Source organism: Mizuhopecten yessoensis, unplaced genomic scaffold (assembly GCF_002113885.1).
Source record: "Mizuhopecten yessoensis strain PY_sf001 unplaced genomic scaffold, ASM211388v2 scaffold7915, whole genome shotgun sequence".
Classification (NCBI taxonomy): domain Eukaryota; kingdom Metazoa; phylum Mollusca; class Bivalvia; order Pectinida; family Pectinidae; genus Mizuhopecten; species Mizuhopecten yessoensis.
Window position 1 is genome coordinate 234,433 of NW_018407286.1, and position 19,264 is coordinate 253,696.

Sequence of the window (19,264 nt, forward strand, 5' to 3'; positions counted from 1 at the left end):
TCATGTTATTGGTGATATTCATTGGGTAGTACATTTCTTCTTCCTCTTTAAAGCTATTTAAACTATTGAAAATCCGTAATGTAATTTATCATGTAATTATGAATATCTTTTGTCCAAAATGGAGTATTGCTATTGTATATTTTTTACGTTTCTTTCTGTGTTCAGTTTGTTTCGTTACCTTGCAGTTTATATGTTTTATTATTTTGTGTTTTCTATTTGGTTTTATTTTCGTTCCGCTTCTGGAAAAGACTTGTTCATTTCTGTTGCCAACATGCATTGAAAAAGTACATATATGTCACGAAAGCGTTATTTTAAGTTAAAAAATAAAAACTTTAAGGCAATGCGTCGTCAGGACTATCAGGATTACTGATAGCGTTGTCATGACTACCAGGTTCATTAATAGAGTCTGCAAGAGTACCAGGTTAACTGATAGCGACGCCATGACTACCAGGTTAACTGATAGCGACGCCATGACCACCAGGTTAACTGATAGCGTCGCCATGACTACCAGGTTTACTGATAGCGTCGTCAAGCCTACCAGGTTTATTGATAGCGTCGCCATGACTACCATATTTACTGATAGCGTCGTCAAGACTACCAGGTTTACTGATAGCGTCGTCAAGACTACCAGGTTTACTGATAGCGTCGCCTTGACTACGAGGTATACTGCTAGCGTCGTCAATACTACCGGGTATACTGCTAGCGTCGTCAGGAGGACTACCAGGTATCCGATGGTGTCGTCAAGACTACCAGGTATATTATAGCGTCGTGATATCTGAAATCCAGGTTTTTTAATAGCTGCGTCGGGACTACCAGGTATGTGACGGCATCGTCGGGACTACCAGGTATGTGACGGTGTCGTCGGGACTACCAGGTATGTGACGGTGTAGTCAGGACTACCAGGTATGTGACGGCATCGTCGGGACTACCAGTTATGTGACGGTGTCGTCGGGACTACCAGGTATGTGATGGTGTCGTTAGGACTACCAGGTATGTGATGGTGTCGTTAGGACTACCGGGTATGTGACGGTGTCGTCGGGACTACCAGGTATTTGATGGTGTCATCAGGACTACCGGGTATGTGACGGTGTCGTCGGGACTACCAGTTATTTGATACTGTCGTCAGGACTACCAGGTTTATTATAATAGCGTCATGGTATCTGAAAGCGTCGTCAGGACTTTCAGGTATATGATAGCGGTCTGAAGACTACCAGAAGCGTTTGTCTGCGTGCCAAGTTTCTATTTCTTATCTGCCCTTTCAACGATTTTTATTATCCTTGATTTGCCGTTCAATAAACCTATAGTGCAGTAAGATGGACGATGAAACGTTCACTCATAAATGTATTAGGATTTCCTATCGGTATATGAAATCCAATTTATCAAATTGTTTTTTTCTCGCAAATCAGTTTTGTCATAAATACTTCTCGTTCTTATTCCATTTCCTGACATTCACTTTCGCCAATAAAATGCTATTTTTCCTGATACGACGTCACTGTTCATTATCACACCTCTGTCTCCTGTATTCATGAAAGAGTTCTGGTTCACAGCGCATTACACCCCGAGCTGATTTACCCGGTGTCACGTGCTGTTAAAGAAAGACGAAATGTACCTGTTTAATATATTGATTATATGATGACTTTAAAAAACCATTACATACTGGTTTTTAACACTAAATTAACATTAGTGTTCCGGCCCGTCACTACAAATTATCAAAATAGATCAAGGTCACACTATAGAAATCCACGATACATGTTATATATGGGTCCATACTCTTAAGCCTGATAATATTGGCCTAATTTGACAGTAGGGACGCGTAACCATATCTCTAACGTTTGTCAAACGAATGCAATAATGTCCCACTCGTGATCCACGTCGGCCGTGACAGGTCGTACACGGAATTAAATATGGGAGTTTTGTCAGGCCGAATAGCGTATGTCTTTCCTCTAGTTACATTGACAGTAATATTTCTGTCGTATCACAAGAAAACAGTCCTTGTTGCACGAAAACTAACTGTTCAAGAAAAGCTAGCATGACTACAAGAAAACAATACACCAGTTCTGTGCGGAAAACCGTCTGACTACAACAAAATACAAACAAGCGTTGTATGGCAAAAAGGTCTGGCTGCAGGAAAACGAAACATGTACTGTAAACACAGCAATGTTAGAGCGTCATCGAATGTTAACAGATAAGCGCTTTGTCGAACATGTGCACCAACAATACCTGCAATGGAAAAACATACACAATGTACACACCCTTCAATTGTCCAGTAATTAAGCGTAACGTTCAACGTGTGATGGATACGCCAAGGTCACTGTTGCTATTTATACATTAGCGACAGGCCCACAGGGGCATCGATGTCTGCTGTTTGGTCAAACTCCTTGTGAAATAGCAAGCTGGTTCAGTATCATAAACAAAACGCTCAAGAATTACACGAAAGTCGCAGAATAATTTTCGCAAGCTGGTATGATGCGGCTGAGGAGTTGGAGGAGGACATATCGCTGTTATAAGCTGACATGTCTATACTTCCTGTCTTATACTTACTTATCAGATATTCGGAACACCTCTTAGCGCCATTACAGGATATTGCGAGTCCTTACAATTGAATAATATCATTATCCTGCGATAGTATCGGGGTCGGCGTTCACAAATAGGTTAGTGTTAAGCTCTGCCAATCATCGGTATATCCATATAACTTAGTTATAAGCCTTTGTGTCCCGTAACATAATATCGTTACCCAAGCTGTTATGTGAAATTGCTGCTACATTACAATGAAAACCACGTTATGGGACACTGGGTGTATATACAATGTAGGTAAAACAATTTCCATATTTTCTTTTCTCTATCTATTACTCTTTACTTCCGGTCAACCTAGCCATCACTGGTTAGCCCTGGGGCTAGTTGTTCAAAGCCAGCTTAATGAGAACTTAACTCTAAATTTTGAACACATATATCTCCCAAACGACAAAAAATACAAACGTTTAAGTTCTGTGTTCAAAGATTAACAATTATTTTCATCCAGGTCCTGATCGTCAGAATGTTGTAACTGGATTTGGTGACATGTCCAAACAACACCAACAGAATACCGAGTGTCAGTGTAAATGAAACACTCCATAACTCTAACTAAAAACCGGTAAAACTGGGTCAAACTATGAACAAAGGAAAGCTTAACATGAAAAGAAACCCGGGATACAAGGAAAATATGACCAGGTGTTCCGAAAGGGGAAGCGTTTTCTGATTATCGATGACTCCCGCCGTATCAACCTAGATACAATCCAAGTAATATTACGTCCTCACATCGGTTACTGGGGTTGTCACAACAAAACCACCCGGCACTCTAATGGGTAAAATATAAAAACAACGACCTTCGTATTAAACAAAGAAACAAAGAAACAATGAAATGAATAAACCAACAGCATTGTTTAATATTGATTTCAGTTTTCATATATTCCATTACAATCTAGTGCATATGTGAATAAATGAACGGATGATTTCATCCAATTGAAACCGACTTGACTAGAGACCTTTATTTATTATTCGTCGGTAACAATAGTCTGCAGCATAGTGAACATGTCTTTTAAAAGTTTAGGCGCAGAAGTCTTGTAATGATTATGTCACCCTATACTCCAACGACGTGCATGTCTATTATAAAATGTAGGTTTAATTGCGTAACATATTATTTATCACGAACTACCTTACAACCAGCGTTAAAACATAGGAACAATATATACCACAACACTATAGAAGTAGCGTCTAGTGATACAATTCTGTATCATTTACAGGTTAGGTATTGACAGTGTGATAATCCTATATAATATAGAGTATTACCAAGTGATGTTTTGACAATAGGACAATCCTATATAATACAGGGTATTGCCATGTGAGGTTTTGGCAATAGGACAATCCTATATAATATGGAGTATTACCATGGGATGTTTTAACAATAGGACAATCCTGTATAATATAGAGAATTACCATGTGATGTTTCTACAATAGGACAATCCTATATAATAAGAGTATTACCATGCGATGTTTTGACAGTAGGACAATCCTATATGTTATAGAGTATAACCATGGGATGTTTTGACAATATGACAATCCTATATAATATAGAGCATTACCATGGGATGTTTTGACAATATGACAATCCTATATAATATAGAGCATTACCATGGGATGTTCTGACAGTAAGACAATCCTATATAATATAGTATTACCATGTGGTGTTTTGACAATAGGACAATCATATATAATATAGAGTATTACCTTGTGATGTTTCGACAATAGGACAAACCTATATAATATAGAGTATTAACATGGGATGTTTTGACAATAGGTCAATCCTATATAATATAGAGTGTTACCATGGGATGTTGTGACAATAGGACAATCCTGTATAATATAGAGAATTACCATGGGATGTTTTGACAGTAGGACAATCCTATATGTTATAGAGTATAACCATGGGATGTTTTGACAATAGGTCAATCCTATATAATATAGAGTGTTACCATGGGATGTTTTGACAGTAGGACAATCCTATATGTTATAGAGTATAACCAGGGGATGTTTTGACAATAGGACAATACTGTATAATATAGATAATTACCATGTGATGTTTCGACATTAGGACAATCCTATATAATATAGAGCATTACCATGGGATGTTTTGACAATATGACAATCCTATATAATATAGAGAATTACCATGGGATGTTTTGACAATATGACAATCCTAATAGGACAATCCTATATAATACAGGGTATTGCCATGTGAGGTTTTGGCAATAGGACAATCCTATATAATATAGAGTGTTACCATGGGATGTTTTGACAATAGGACAATCCTATATAATATAGAGTACTACCATGAGATGTTTTGACAATAGGACAATCCTATATAATATAGAGTATTACCGTGGGATGTTTTGACAATAGGACAATCCTATTTAATATAGAGTATTACCATGTGAGGTTTTGACAATAGGACAATCCTATATAATATAGAGTATTACCATGTGATGTCTTGACAGTAGGACAATCATATATAACATAGACTTTTTACATGTGATGTTTTGACAGTAGGACAATCCTATATGTTATAGAGTATAACCATGGGATGTTTTGACAATAGGACAATCCTATATAATATAGGGTATTACCATGAGATGTTTTGACAATAGGACAATCCTATATAATATAGAGTATAACCATGTGATGTTTTGACAATAGGACAATCCTATATAATATAGGGTATTACCATGTGATGTTTCGAAAATAGGACAATCCTATATAATATATAGTATAACCATGTGATGTTTTGACAATAGGACAATCCTATATAATATAGAGTATTACCATGGGATGTTCTGACATTAAGACAATCCTATATAATATAGTATTACCATGTGATGTTTTGACAGTAGGACAAACTTATATAATATAGAGTATTACCATGTGATGTTTTTACAATAGGACAATCCTATATAGTATAAAGTACTACCATGGGATGTTTTGACAATAGGACAACCATATATAATATAGAGTATTACCATTTGATGTTTTTACAATAGGACAATCCTATATAATAAAGAGTATTACCATGTGATGTTTTTACAATAGGACAATCCTATATAGAATAAAGAACTACCATGGAATGTTTTGACAATAGGACAATCCTATATAGAATAAAGAACTACCATGGAATGTTTTGACAATAGGACAATCCCATATAATATAGAGTATTCCCATGGGATGTTTTGACAATAGGTCAATCATATATAATATAGAGTATGACCATGTGATGTTTTGACAATAGTACAATCCTATATAGTATAAAGTACTACCATGGGATGTTTTGACAATAGGACAACCATATATAATATAGAGTATTAACATGTGATGTTTTGACAGTAGGAAAAACCTATATGTTATAGAGTATAACCATGGGATGTTTTGACAATAGGTCAATCATATATAATATAGAGTATTTCCATGTGATGTTTTTACAATAGGACAATCCTATATAAGATAAAGTATTACCATGTGATGTTTTTACAATAGGACAATCCTATATAAGATAGAGTATTACCATGTGATGTTTCGACAAAAGGACAATCCTATATAGTATAGAGTATTACCATGGGATGTTCTGACATTAAGACAATCCTATATAATATAGTATTACCATGTGATGTTTTGAAAATAGGACAATCCTATATAAGATAAAGTATTACCATGTGATGTTTTGACAACAGGACAATCCCATATAATATAGAGTATTACCATGTTATGTTTCGACAATAGGACAATCCTATATAAGATAAAGTATTACCATGTGATGTTTTGTCAATAGGACAAACTTATATAATATAGAGTATTACCATGAGATGTTTCGACAATATGACAATCATATATAATATCGAGTATTACCATGTGATGTTTCGACAATAGGACAATCCTATATAGTATAGAGTACTACCATGGGATGTTTTGACAATAGGACAATCATATATAATATAGAGTATTACCATGTGATGTTTTTACAATAGGACAATCCTATATAATATAGAGTATTTCCATGTGATGTTTTGACAATAGGACAATCCTATATAATATAGAGTACTACCATGAGATGTTTTGACAATAGGACAATCCTATATAATTTAGAGTATTACCATGTTATGTTTCGACAGTAGGACAATCCTATATGATCTGTCGAAAGTTAGAACACAAAGACAGTACTTCAACTTCTATTTCTAGTTTGATGTATTCATTTTTGTGATTGCCTATTCAACGTGTTGTGGACAAACTTATATAATATAGAGTATTACCATGTGATGTTTCGACAGTAGGACAATCCTATATGATCTGTCGAAAGTTAGAACACAAAGACAGTACTTCAACTTTTATTTCTAGTTTGATGTATTCATTTTTGTGATTGCCTATTCAACGTGTTGTTTGGCCCTAAATGACTCGCATTGTCGATGGGCCGTTTTTAAATGCTTTGGTTTATTTTGTCCCTGTGTATATACTTTGTTTAATATGTTGGCCTTGTGTTTCAATGTTGTGGTCTATTTTGTCCTTGTGTTTTAATGCTGTGGTATATTTTGTCCTTGTGCTTTAATGATGTGGTATGCTTTGTCCTTGTGTTTTGTTGCTGTGGTATACTTTGTCCTTGTGTTTTGTTGCTGTGGTATACTTTGTCGTTATGTTTTGTTGCTGTGGTATACTTTGTCCTTGTGTTTCGTTGCTGTGGTATACTTTGCCCTTGTGTTTTGTTGCTGTGGTATACTTTGTCCTTGTGTTTTGTTGATGTGGTATACTTTGTCCTTGTGTTTTGTTGCTGCGGTATACCTTGTCCTTGTGTTTTGATGCTGTGGTATACTTTGTCCTTGTGTTTTGTTGCTGTGGTATACTTTGTCGTTATGTTTTGTTGCTGTGGTATACTTTGTCCTTGTGTTTCGTTGCTGTGGTATACTTTGCCCTTGTGTTTTGTTGCTGTGGTATACTTTGTCCTTGTGTTTTGTTGTTGTGGTATACTTTGTCCTTGTGTTTTGTTTCTGCGGTATACCTTGTCCTTGTGTTTTGTTGCTGTGGTTTACTTTGTCCTTGTGTTTTGATGCTGTGGTATACTTTGTCCTTGTGATTTGGTGCTGTGGTATACTTGGTCCTTGTGTTTTGTTGCTGGGGTATACTTTGTCCTTGGGTTTTGTTTCTGCGGTATACTTTGTCCTTGTGCTTTGTTGCTGTGGTATACTTTTTCCTTGTGTTTTGTTGCTGTGTTATACTTTGTCCTTGTTTTTTGTTGCTGTGGTATACTTTTTCCTTGTGTTTTGTTGCTGGGGTATACTTTGTCCTTGTGTTTTGTTGCTGTGGTATACTTTGTCCTTGTGTTTTGTTGCTACGGTATACCTTGTCCATGTGTTTTGTTGCTATGGTTTACTTTGTCCTTGTGTTTTGATGCTGTGGTATACTTTGTCCTTGTGTTTTGTTGCTGTGGTATACTTTGTCCTTGTGTTTTGGTGCTGTGGTATACTTTGTCCTTGTGTTTTGATGCTGTGGTATACTTTGTCCTTGTGTTTTGTTGCTGTGGTATACTTTGTCCTTGTGTTTTGTTGCTGTGGTATACTTTGTCCTTGTACTGACGAGGTCCTTTTTGGTTAGAATGTTCCTAGATATGAAATAACAGTGGGGGGGTTTTCGACCGACTTAAAAAGTCAATCAGTTTGCATACATTACCACAGAGATCGGTCAATCTACAAATCACTTAACGGACGAGATATAGGAAATTACATTTTACAATAAATGACTCATTTCCTTATGATCTGGATTATCTTACCAGCCCGCCTAACAATCATTTACCCTCTGACATTTCTGTTGTAGGAAATGTGTTTTACTTTCTTTGACCACGAGCCATTTAGAATATTGTGTCTTCAAAGCTTCGAATAGAACTCCTTCCGTTTGGAATGTGCGTTACCTAGTGACAAATCTTGTGATGTAGGGCGCCACCGGGCGTTACTATGTCAACGAGGCAAGGAAGGTTATCGATGATCTGTTGACCGAATAATTATAGAAACTTTATTTTTATAAATAATTTAATCAGAATAAAAGATAGATGTATTTCAGAACTGAGCTAGACAAGGTCGAACATCTCACACGAACTAATTTTGTAGGAAAATTACAAAAAAAATCCTGGTGTTGCCTTCGGAATTTTATTGTGTCTTTTGTATAGATGTCTCCTTGATTTCCATTCTTGTTTTGTCGTATTGACTGTGTCTTCCGGTTACGCACATGTGTGCTGAGGCTAATGTCTATTTTTGTACCTTGCTTAAGGCAGTTTGTCCTCATTAGTACGTGTGGTGGTATAGCTGTTCTCTATTATAATTGCGTCAAGTCAGCCATCTCTGTATGCTTAACAGAAAATGTCAGTTCGACCATTGAATACAAATCAGCTACTCAGCTGCAGTTCTTAAGGCGCTGTCATCGTGCCATTGTACTGATGTGAGATCACAGCCAGCTTTCTTCAACCACATTACTGGGATATTCTTCATTACTTTATCGATGAGACGATCAAATGGTGCTGTTCTACATATGTTTCCTCAACCAGTGGTGCCACATAGTCATCTTAATTCAGATTCTGCGCTCGAACCAAAATCCTGAATGGGAAAAGAAATATTTTGAAATATTGCTATTTTGATCGTTTTATAGGTACACATTCATGTCCGTTTGTGTTGACACTATGTAAGATATTGTCATTGTGGGTTGCCGCCTTGGTAAGCGTTGTCCTTGTGTGTTAACACTTTGTCAGATATTGTCCTTGTGGGTTGCCGCCGTGATAAGCGTTGTCCTTGTGTGTTAACACTTTGTCATATATTGTCATTGTGGGTTGCCGCCGTGGTAAGCGTTGTCCTTGTGTGTTAACACTATGTCAGATATTGTCATTGTGGGTTGCCGCCGTGGTAAGCGTTGGCCTTGCGTGTTAACACTATGTCATATATTGTCATTGTGGGTTGCCGCCGTGGTAAGCGTTGCCCTTGTGAATTGACACTATGTCAGATAGTGTCATTGTGGGTTGCCGCCTTGGTAAGCGTTGTCCTTATATGTTAATACCATGTCAGATATTGTCATTGTGGGTTCCGCCGCGGTAAGCGTTGTCCTTGTGTGTGAACACTTTGTCAGATATTGTCATTGTGGGTTGTCGCCGTGGTAAGCGTTGTCCTTGCGTGTGAACAATTTGTCAGATATTGTCACTGTGGGTTGTCGCCGTGGTAAGCATTGTCTTTGTGTGTTAACACTATGTCAGATATTGTCATTGCGGGTTGCCGCCTTGGTAAGCGTTATCCTTGTGTGTAAACACTATGTCAGATATTGTCGTTGCGGGTTGCCGCCTTGGTAAGCGTTGTCCTTTTGTGTGAACAATTTTTCAGATATTGTCATTGTGGATTGCCGCCGTGGTAAGCGTTGTCCTTTTGTGTGAACAATTTTTCAGATATTGTCATTGTGGATTGCCGCCGTGGTAAGCGTTGTCCTTGCGTGTGAACAATTTGTCAGATATTGTCATTGTGGGTTGCTGCCGTGGTAAGCGTTGTCCTTTTTTTGTTTTATTGTATTGTCTTGGGTATTTATGCCATGATAAATTAAATTCTCCGTTGTCACGGATAGCGATAAATTCGAAAGTTAAACTGCAGTTAACATTTTGTCCCTTTTTGTTTCATTCAGATTTTTTATTTTTTTTTGTGTGAAGCTGTGTATGTTTTTCCATTTTCGTTGGACGCTATTGCATATTGTGGCCTTATTTGTGCAACTTTATGGTACCATGTTCTTGTGTGTGTAGACGCTATTAGATATTTTTGATAGCATGATGATGATTTGTTAAAACGACGACCGGATTTGTCCTTTTGGACATGATAACACTTATCACCTTCAATCATGTACTGGACTTATCGTTTTAATGGTTGGTGCTTATTCCTTTATTCGAACAAACAAATAAAATCGGTTTTATAGAAGTATTATGCAATTGTTTTTCCTGACATTTTACTGTTGGTTGTTCAATTCATGGCCTGTCAGCTCTGATGCAGTGAGATTTGTATCACCACTGTTGTCTGATACATACATATACCTCGTCATCCAAAACACAATCCATTAAAACGTTAGACAGACGATCGTAAAGAGGCACTAAAGATTTTAAAACTATAAAATCAGGAGAGAAGATATTGTATAAATGTAACATTGACACGCGAAATAAAAATAAAATACCGAAATGACAACAAACCCGTCATTCGACTCGAAGTCGATGAAACTGTGACAAAATATGAACAATCAGAAATGTTAAAGGGGACAAGGACCATGTTGTCCAGAAGTGTAAGCATATTCTGAATCATTATCAACGTCCGCCATGCCATGTCAATTAAAGTCATACCCGTGCAATGTCGTGTTTTTAATTGGTGTAATTGGTTAGTGACAACGAAACGGAGCACTATTTGGATATATGAAAAACAGCGGTATTTATAACCCCCCAAAAAAGTATTTCCATGACATCGTGATGGCGACAGTCTTTCTTGACAGTAGTTTTCATCCGCCTGTTTATATATCAACACGTTGTAAGTTTGTCTGACAGCAGTCAACATCTATCTCAGATTATATTTTCTTTTTACTTTTTTTTCACAAACTATGCTCCAAATAAAGTCACAACCATGGATTTGTAAAAGCCGCTTGACTTTCCTGGAGAAATATGTTTTAATAAGTGAACAAATGCTTTCTTTTAGTTTGACATGAGGAATGGTAGTGTAAAGAGTTTCATTATCATTATGTCAGAAATTCCGCTTGAATGTACATTGTCACTATACGACTGTACCTTAGTTTTGTGTTGTTAAAAATATTTGTCAGACGTCTGGAAAATAGTTTGGTTGAACAGTTGGCAGAGCTAGTGTTTATTAGGATTCCTGTGAAGTTTTAGAACCCTATAAAACCAAGGAATGTCCCTTTTTGCGATTATTCAGTACTCAGATAAATCGCGACATAGAAGCTTGAATTGGCAGTACACTATTTCGTCTGTTGAAATTCGGATGATATAAATTAGAAACGTAGGGTTACCTTGGTTATCAACAAACCCAGTTGTACTTTTAAGCAGTATCATTAACGATGTTTGCAGACGTAGATTAAGTTGTTAAATACTGCCGATCTAGTCACTTATCATGTTTATCGTTGAGGGATTCCGGTATAGTCTTCCAGGAAATCAAGGTACTTGAAATTCACAGTCCAATGGAAAGTATGGTAGATCAGTACTGTTGAACCTTGCATTTATCGACTGTTTTGTTATCGGATTTATCGACTGTTTTGTTATCGGATTTATCAACTGTTTTGTTATCGGATTTATCGACTGTTTTTGTTATCGGATTTATCGACTGTTTTGTTATCGGACAGTTTGGCCTGCCCATTTCACTTCTGAATAGCCCAGAGCCTGTAATGTCATGACGGAACGTGTATTGATGTATTTATTAGAGAACACAACAATAGATGTATAGAGATGTAGAAGAAAAACATGCCGAATATGCAGTAATGTTTGGAATAACTGTCATAAATCATTTGTAATTCTGTATATTAACATCGAAATGCTTCATACTTGTGTAAAATATTACTGAGGTTTATGGCATCTAACCTCTCGCAAGCAGAGACAACGTTCGATAGGATGCCGTCAAACCGAACTAGTCGAGTTTATGCTGCGTTATTATTGCGTGTTTTACATTTTATTACGTGTAGCCTCGGTGCGCCAGAGCGGAGACGTGTTCAAATCTGTTTTATAGTCCGACCATTCAAAGAGACATGCATAAAGCATCTGTATACAAGGCGATTTATGCGGATTTCAAAAGGGAGCAAGAGGAGCACAGCCTCACCTAGATCTCGTGAAGTGCGGCGCCATTTTGAAAAAAAAACTATTTATTTATATCTAAACACAGTGTAAAAGCGGGTGTTTGATATGGGACTTCACATACTTAGGAATGGAGGAGACTCACAAGGTTTTACATCGCCTTTGGAGCAATACACAGTATTCTGGTGATTCGTTTTGTGATTTTGTTTAAAAGACAAACGCTCATATGTGTATACATATATCTGTTAAGTTTCACCCCAAATATCCTAGATCGAGCTTACCCTATCAATGTTGATACTATTTTATTTGAATTATTTTCCAACATTTGCCCCCGCGAAACGTGTTTCTGGAGGATATTAAATGGCTTTCGTCCCTGCTCACGTTCATTAGCTCCTAAACAGTTTCACGTGTCGGTACGAAACTTTGTGCATATTAGTCTAAGTGGTTGATGGTTATAAGGATTTTTATTTTCGATATTTTCCTGTATTTTTTTTATTCAATTTTTTATAAAATTCATACTTTCGTAGTTTTTGCAGACGGCAACTTATAAACACTTTAACATATCGATATGAAACTTGAAATATACATCAGACTAGTGGTCTCGTTGTTCCTTTTGGTATTTAGGATTTTCCTCCAGTACTTGAAAGACAGGAATTGGTCCGTGAAAAGATAAACCTGTCTTTGGTAAAGACAGCCTACACACGCTATGACGTCATGACGCACTTTTTCATACTTGACCTGAAATTGAAATTGTGTTTTGACTGTTACATTTTCATTAATTTTGTAGGTATTATAAGATGTATTAACTGATTTATTACAGTTGTTGCATTATTAATTAAGAATATTGTTAACGTGATGCTTTAAATATATTTCTAATTTTATGTTCAGGGTTCATCATGTTATAGAATTAACATATTTGTATTCATGCGCGTCATGAAATAGACACTGGCATGTTTATCAAAAGAATCAAATATGGGTATGGTCCGGGGACAGGGAAATATCAAAGCCTCGTTCTAGACAGCCAATCTCTTCCCCTCGGGTTGAGATTTCCCTGTCCAAGAACCACACCCATGTAAAATTATATTAGTCCAGTACTAGAAGGGGTGTACGAAATTTCTATCTTACACCCAATTTCACGTGACGTGACGTCACAATGACTCAACAATGACGTGACGTCACGAATTTGGAAAACTCCCATGCTGCACTGCGGAAAAGGCGACGCAGTGAAAGTAACACCTTTTACGATATAGCTACCGTACACGTTAGAAAGATGAGATGGATGTTTCTGCGCAAACTTTGTGTTTTCAAAAATGGGGTATGCTAGATTTCGATGACAGATTCGTTTTCTGCGAATAAGCTCAGAGGGAAATTGATATTTTCGAAATGGTAGCCAGTCCAAACGCATTTTCTTGGTTTCCGAGCTTATTCTGGTAGTTTGAATGAGAGAAAATACTCTTTCATGTCCAAGGGTGTAGGATAGGGAAAATCAACCCTCGGGATTCCCCTATCCTATACCTTTGGACACGAAACTGTCTTATGATATTACTGTCGTATTGGTTTACTTTAACAGCATGCAGATTAGTATCATCATTTATTTATTGTATATGTCTGCAGGCTGGGACGTGGAGAATGGGAACCCCGAAGGACTCCAACCCGAATTCCTTATCTCACTCACAGCGCCCAAACTGTGCGCCAAGATGTTCATGGGAAAGTATCATTACCTTGGTGGGCGCTTTGTGCCCAAAACTATGGAGAAGGCGTACGGCTTGTGTTTGCCCGCCTACCCGGGGACAGACTGTGTGGTGGAACTCAAAACACAAACTCCACACGAGAAGGAGACAAAATCGGACGAAAAGGAAAAAGATAAAGAGAACCATGTCTGAGACATTAACGTCATCGATGACGTCACAATGACGTTATCTGTGTGTGGATTACGAACTGTGTATAAACAATAATAATCTTCTTTAGCGTCCGTTTAACTAGCGTGTATGTACGACTAGTGTTTACCGGCGTGTCTTTGTTGGCTTTACGTCTATGTCCTGGCCTCGTTTTAGTTATTACGTAACAATGACGTCACCATACCAGATACTTGTATGGTTAATTTCGGTGATAGAGATACTTATAAGTTGTTTTCCTCTTTGTAGTTAACAGAAAATGTAGAAATATAGAGCGGAAGAATATTGGTTTATACTGGTAATACGCTGATTCTGACGACGTACTCATACTGATTATAATGACGTACGCATACATACACTGATTATAATGACGTATACACACATACACTGATTCCAATGACGCATACATACACTGATTATAATGACGTATACACACATACACTGATTCTAATGACTCATACATACACTGATTTTAATGACGTACACAAACATACACTTATTCTTATGACGCATACATACACTGAATATAATGACGTTCACACACTTACATTGATTCTAATGACGTACACACACATACGCTGATGACGCATACATATGCTGTTTCCAACGACGTATACATACACTGATGCCAATGACGTGACGCACTGATTCTAATGACCCACTCACATGCTGATTCTAATTATGTAATCTAATAGTGACTGTAATGAACCTTGCACGTGTCGGGATTTATAGATTACACCAAGTGTTTTCTGGATTTGTCGTCTGGATAGTTTTACTCATTAAGATGACGTGAATAATATTGAATTGGCTTGCAGGTGGAGTCGAGATTTTATCTACAAAAGAGCGGTGAGAAAAATGGTATGAACGTCACAACATGAACACAATATGATCTAGAAACTAGTCCTTTATATTGCTGATCAATTACTAAATGTCGATAAAATCACGCACGGCATCTTCCATCTAAAGTATGAACTTTACTCACAGAAATAGATTGTATTTATCGATATGAATTGGTGATTACTTTACACACTTTTTCTCATGATTCTAAATCGGTTTATTTACGATAGACTTTCCCCTCTAAGCAGCAATTATAAACGGATTGTTGTGATTCGCTCAATAACTCGACGTCACTAAACAAGTAGATATTGAGATAAAAATATACTGAGGAACCAATTCCCAAGTTATTCCTCGAATCTTCTCTAATATTACCAAACTGATCATCCATACAAATGAATTGGTCATACTACTGGTAGGTGGCAAATATAGTTAAAGGAAGTATATAGATGTTAATATTGGTTATGATATCAAAATATGAAAACACAAAATATCTGTATTTTTCTTGAAATTCTAAAAAGAAAATTGATGTATGTATTTTTAAAAAAACGACAAAACACATTTTTTTTAATATGCGAACATTTTCCGTTCACGACCTGCTAATCTCAGCTTTAATTTAACTCTGGATCTGCGAAACGGGTTGCATTGTTAATGGTTCACTATTCTCACCTATATAGGAAACGATTCTCTGACGTCACTGTGCTGCTACACACTGCTTTAACACGGTCACTTAGGGACACAAACATGTCCTGTTTTAACCATCATTTCGATCAATTAATCACTTTTTCCAAGGATTGTTATTTTTTTTCATTTATTGTTAACGAGTTCATAGATAACTGAAATGATTTGCACCTCATTAATTGTTTTGTTTGGATTAGTTAAAGAGTCCATAGTCTACAGATATTTCCTGGTCTACTGATGGAGGTTATGTAGGTAACCCTTCTATATAAATGCCAGCTATTTCTATTAGGGAGCCTCCGTTAAAATTACATAATTTCATGGATTACTTTGCGTATGAATATAAGTGCCAGGATGTGAAAATATTAGACCCCGGCTGCTCAGAAGAAGGTTAAAGGTAGCCAGTGGTTAGGGGGGGGGGGGGGGGGGCCCNACAAAATCAAGAACGCCTGATATCATTTCACTGGTGTATATGTGTTGGGGAAAATAAGATTGATGTGTTTTACAGAATGTTTTGCTTGGAAAGTCTTTGTATCTTATTGGTGATATTTATTTTAACTAACCACTGGTTGAAGTTTACTAACCTTTGATTAATCTCTAACCATGCACTGATTAAAGTAAACTTACCTTTGATGTTTTGTTCTCTAAGTTATGGTTAAGGTTAACTAGTAATTTATTAATCTCTAACCACTGGTTTAAGTTTACTTATCTTTTATTGTTCTCTTATTAGTGATTTAAATTAAGTAACTTTCGATTGTTTTTCTCTAACCAGTGGTAAAAGTTTGCTTACCTTTGATGAATCTCTCACCACTGGTTAAAGTAAACTAACCTATGATTTTTTGCTCTAATTAATCCTTAAGGTTGACTGATAGTTGCTTAATCTTTAACCACTGGTTTAAGTTAGCTAACCTTTGAGGTTTTCTCTTACCAATGGTTAAAGTTAACTAACATGTGATTGTATCACCAACCAGTGGTCAAAATAAACTTACCGTTGATTAATCTCATAGATGTACCACTGGTTAACATTAACTAACCTTTGAGCCCAGATCGTCAAGATCACGTGGCTATTACTTTGTTCTGTATGTAAATCATGTATCATTTGTATGTATATCATGGACAATTCGTATACTAAGTATGCCGCTTTCACCGGTTGACACAGGAAATAATATTACTCTGAATAAAACTATATATGAATTATCCTGGTCGTGTTTATTTCACGTTTAACACAAAATTCAACTGCAACCATCACCATCAGGCTCCACGTTCAAGAACGTTCCTCAGCTTATGAAAATTCCGTAAAAAAAAGTTCTTTGCCAATATAAAAACATCATTGATGTAACAGAAGCGTAAGAACGAAATCCTTAAAAAAATCCTCGGTTCTTATAATTCTTTAATTTGAAAAAAAAAATGAGGAATTCCTTTAAATAAAGGAATTTTCATGAAATTGGCCAATATTAGGTAGACTTTTTTAGTAAAAAAACTCATGTGCTTTTCGCGTTCAATACTAAGACTCCAGATCAGAAATGCAACGCCTGAGAGAATTACAGCTTCACATCAGACTAACTTCAAGCGGAGAGTTACAGATTCAGATCAGACCTGCAACGCACGAGAGAACCACAGCTTTGGATCAGACCTGCTTCAACCAGAGACCCACTGCTTGTGATCAGACCTGCAACACCTCTGAGAATCGCAGCTTGTGATCAGACCTACAACACCTGAGATAATTGCAGCTTTGAATAAGACATGCTTTAACCGGAGAGTATCAGCTTCAGGTCAGACTAACTTCAAGCGAAAATTTATATAACAGACCTGATTCAACCAGACTCTCAAAGATTCAGATCAGACCTGATTCAACCAGACTCTCAAAGACTTAGATCAGACCTGATTCAACCAGACTCTCAAAGACTTAGATCAGACCTGATTCAACCAGACTCTCAAAGACTCAGATCAGCCCTGATTTAACCAGACTATCAAAGATTCAGATCAGACCTGATTCAACCAGACTATCAAAGACTTAGATCAGACCTGATTCAACCAGACTCTCAAAGACTCAGATCAGACCTGATTCAACCAGACTCTCAAAGACTCAGATCAGACCTGATTCAACCAAACTCTCAAAGACTCAGATCAGACCTGATTCAACCAGACTCTCAAAGAATCAGATCAGACCTGATTCAACTAGACTCTCAAAGACTCAGATAAGACCTGATTCAACCAGACTATCAAAGATTCAGATCGGACCTGATTCAACCAGACTATCAAAGATTCATATCAGACCCGCTACACAGGATACTCACATTTTCACATCAAATTGCATTTTATAGTGTTGTAGTATATATATACGGATATTGGTAGTTTCATATGAGGCAGGTTCAGAAAGAGTGTATAGCTCTCCAGGGTTATGAACGTTTGTTTCCATAAAAGAACATTGGTAGTCTGCTGAAAGTATTCATCTGACCATTGTTTTCTTTTTCCTTTTTTTCGTATTCTCTGAATCCAGATGATTTGTAAGTCATATCTATGTCAGGAAGATATGATGGGGATATGTGGGTCGAGTCAACCCGAGGAAGTCAGGGCCACGGACGGCTCGTCGGCACTGGTCGAAGACTAGCTCCAATCTTGTCATTGTTTACGTTGGACCAGAAGAACGTGATGGGCAATGTTTGTCAAGACTTGAGAGTTGTCATCCTGACAACGGACGGTACATCTGTACAGACCTAGGACTGGTCATGCTATGTTGTTTAAATTCAGCCAGTAGAGCTTAGTTAATGGTTCACTATATTTATCTCCATTTTCTGAAGAAAATGCACAACAGATTACAATTTAAACTGTTAGTTTATGAATATGCTCACATCTTCGTAACTTATATTTCATTCATTTGTCAGCTGCAAAACACAGGTTCATATATGACTATTATATACAGACAAGACACAGATACATCAACGAAAACATAAAAAGCACGAATAGTTCCATATATACATGATGAAGTGATGACTATAGGGGGCCGGGGTTGCTATGGACGGCCGCCGTCTTGGATCCGCCATCTTGTTTGTTGCTAAGGCAAACAAGATGGCGGCCGTCCTTAGCAACCCCCTGAACCTACGCCCCTCATAGTCATCATCATGTGTGTTTTTGTTGTGACGTCATCAATTTTGAGTTACTCACCGGATTATTGACCCTGTTTTGATTTTGATTTAAACATATTTTATTGATATAATCAAATGGATTGGGCACAAGTTATAACAACTTATAGAAGCCCTCTCCTCAACTATAATATTACATTGATAGTGATAGCGACATATGCCAATCAAAGTAATTGTATAAAAACAAGGAAAATAGACAACAACAAAAAAGAGTTTTGAAAGACAGAAGAGATCATAGAGATGAGTAGAGTATGTTTCGAATGACACAAAAGGTTCATTCAAAGTATGAATATTTTTAAACTACTTAAACTTAAACTACTGCATGGCACGCACTAGCTACACATTCT

The 19,264-nt window shown here is 36.9% G+C and overlaps 1 protein-coding gene across 4 annotated transcripts in view; it reads left to right on the plus strand.

Annotated features, from left to right (window-relative positions):
- The window catches only part of LOC110454581 (NAD(P)H-hydrate epimerase-like), a 124,539-nt gene extending 108,333 nt beyond the window's left edge, over positions 1-16,206 (plus strand). For all 4 annotated transcript variants that reach the window (XM_021504165.1, XM_021504167.1, XM_021504168.1 and 1 more), the window contains one exon: positions 13,982-16,206. In XM_021504165.1, the coding sequence (XP_021359840.1) occupies positions 13,982-14,250 (269 nt within the window). In that variant the 3' untranslated portion in view covers positions 14,251-16,206. The remainder of the gene's footprint in view (positions 1-13,981) is intronic.
- Positions 16,207-19,264: the final 3,058 nt, after the last annotated feature.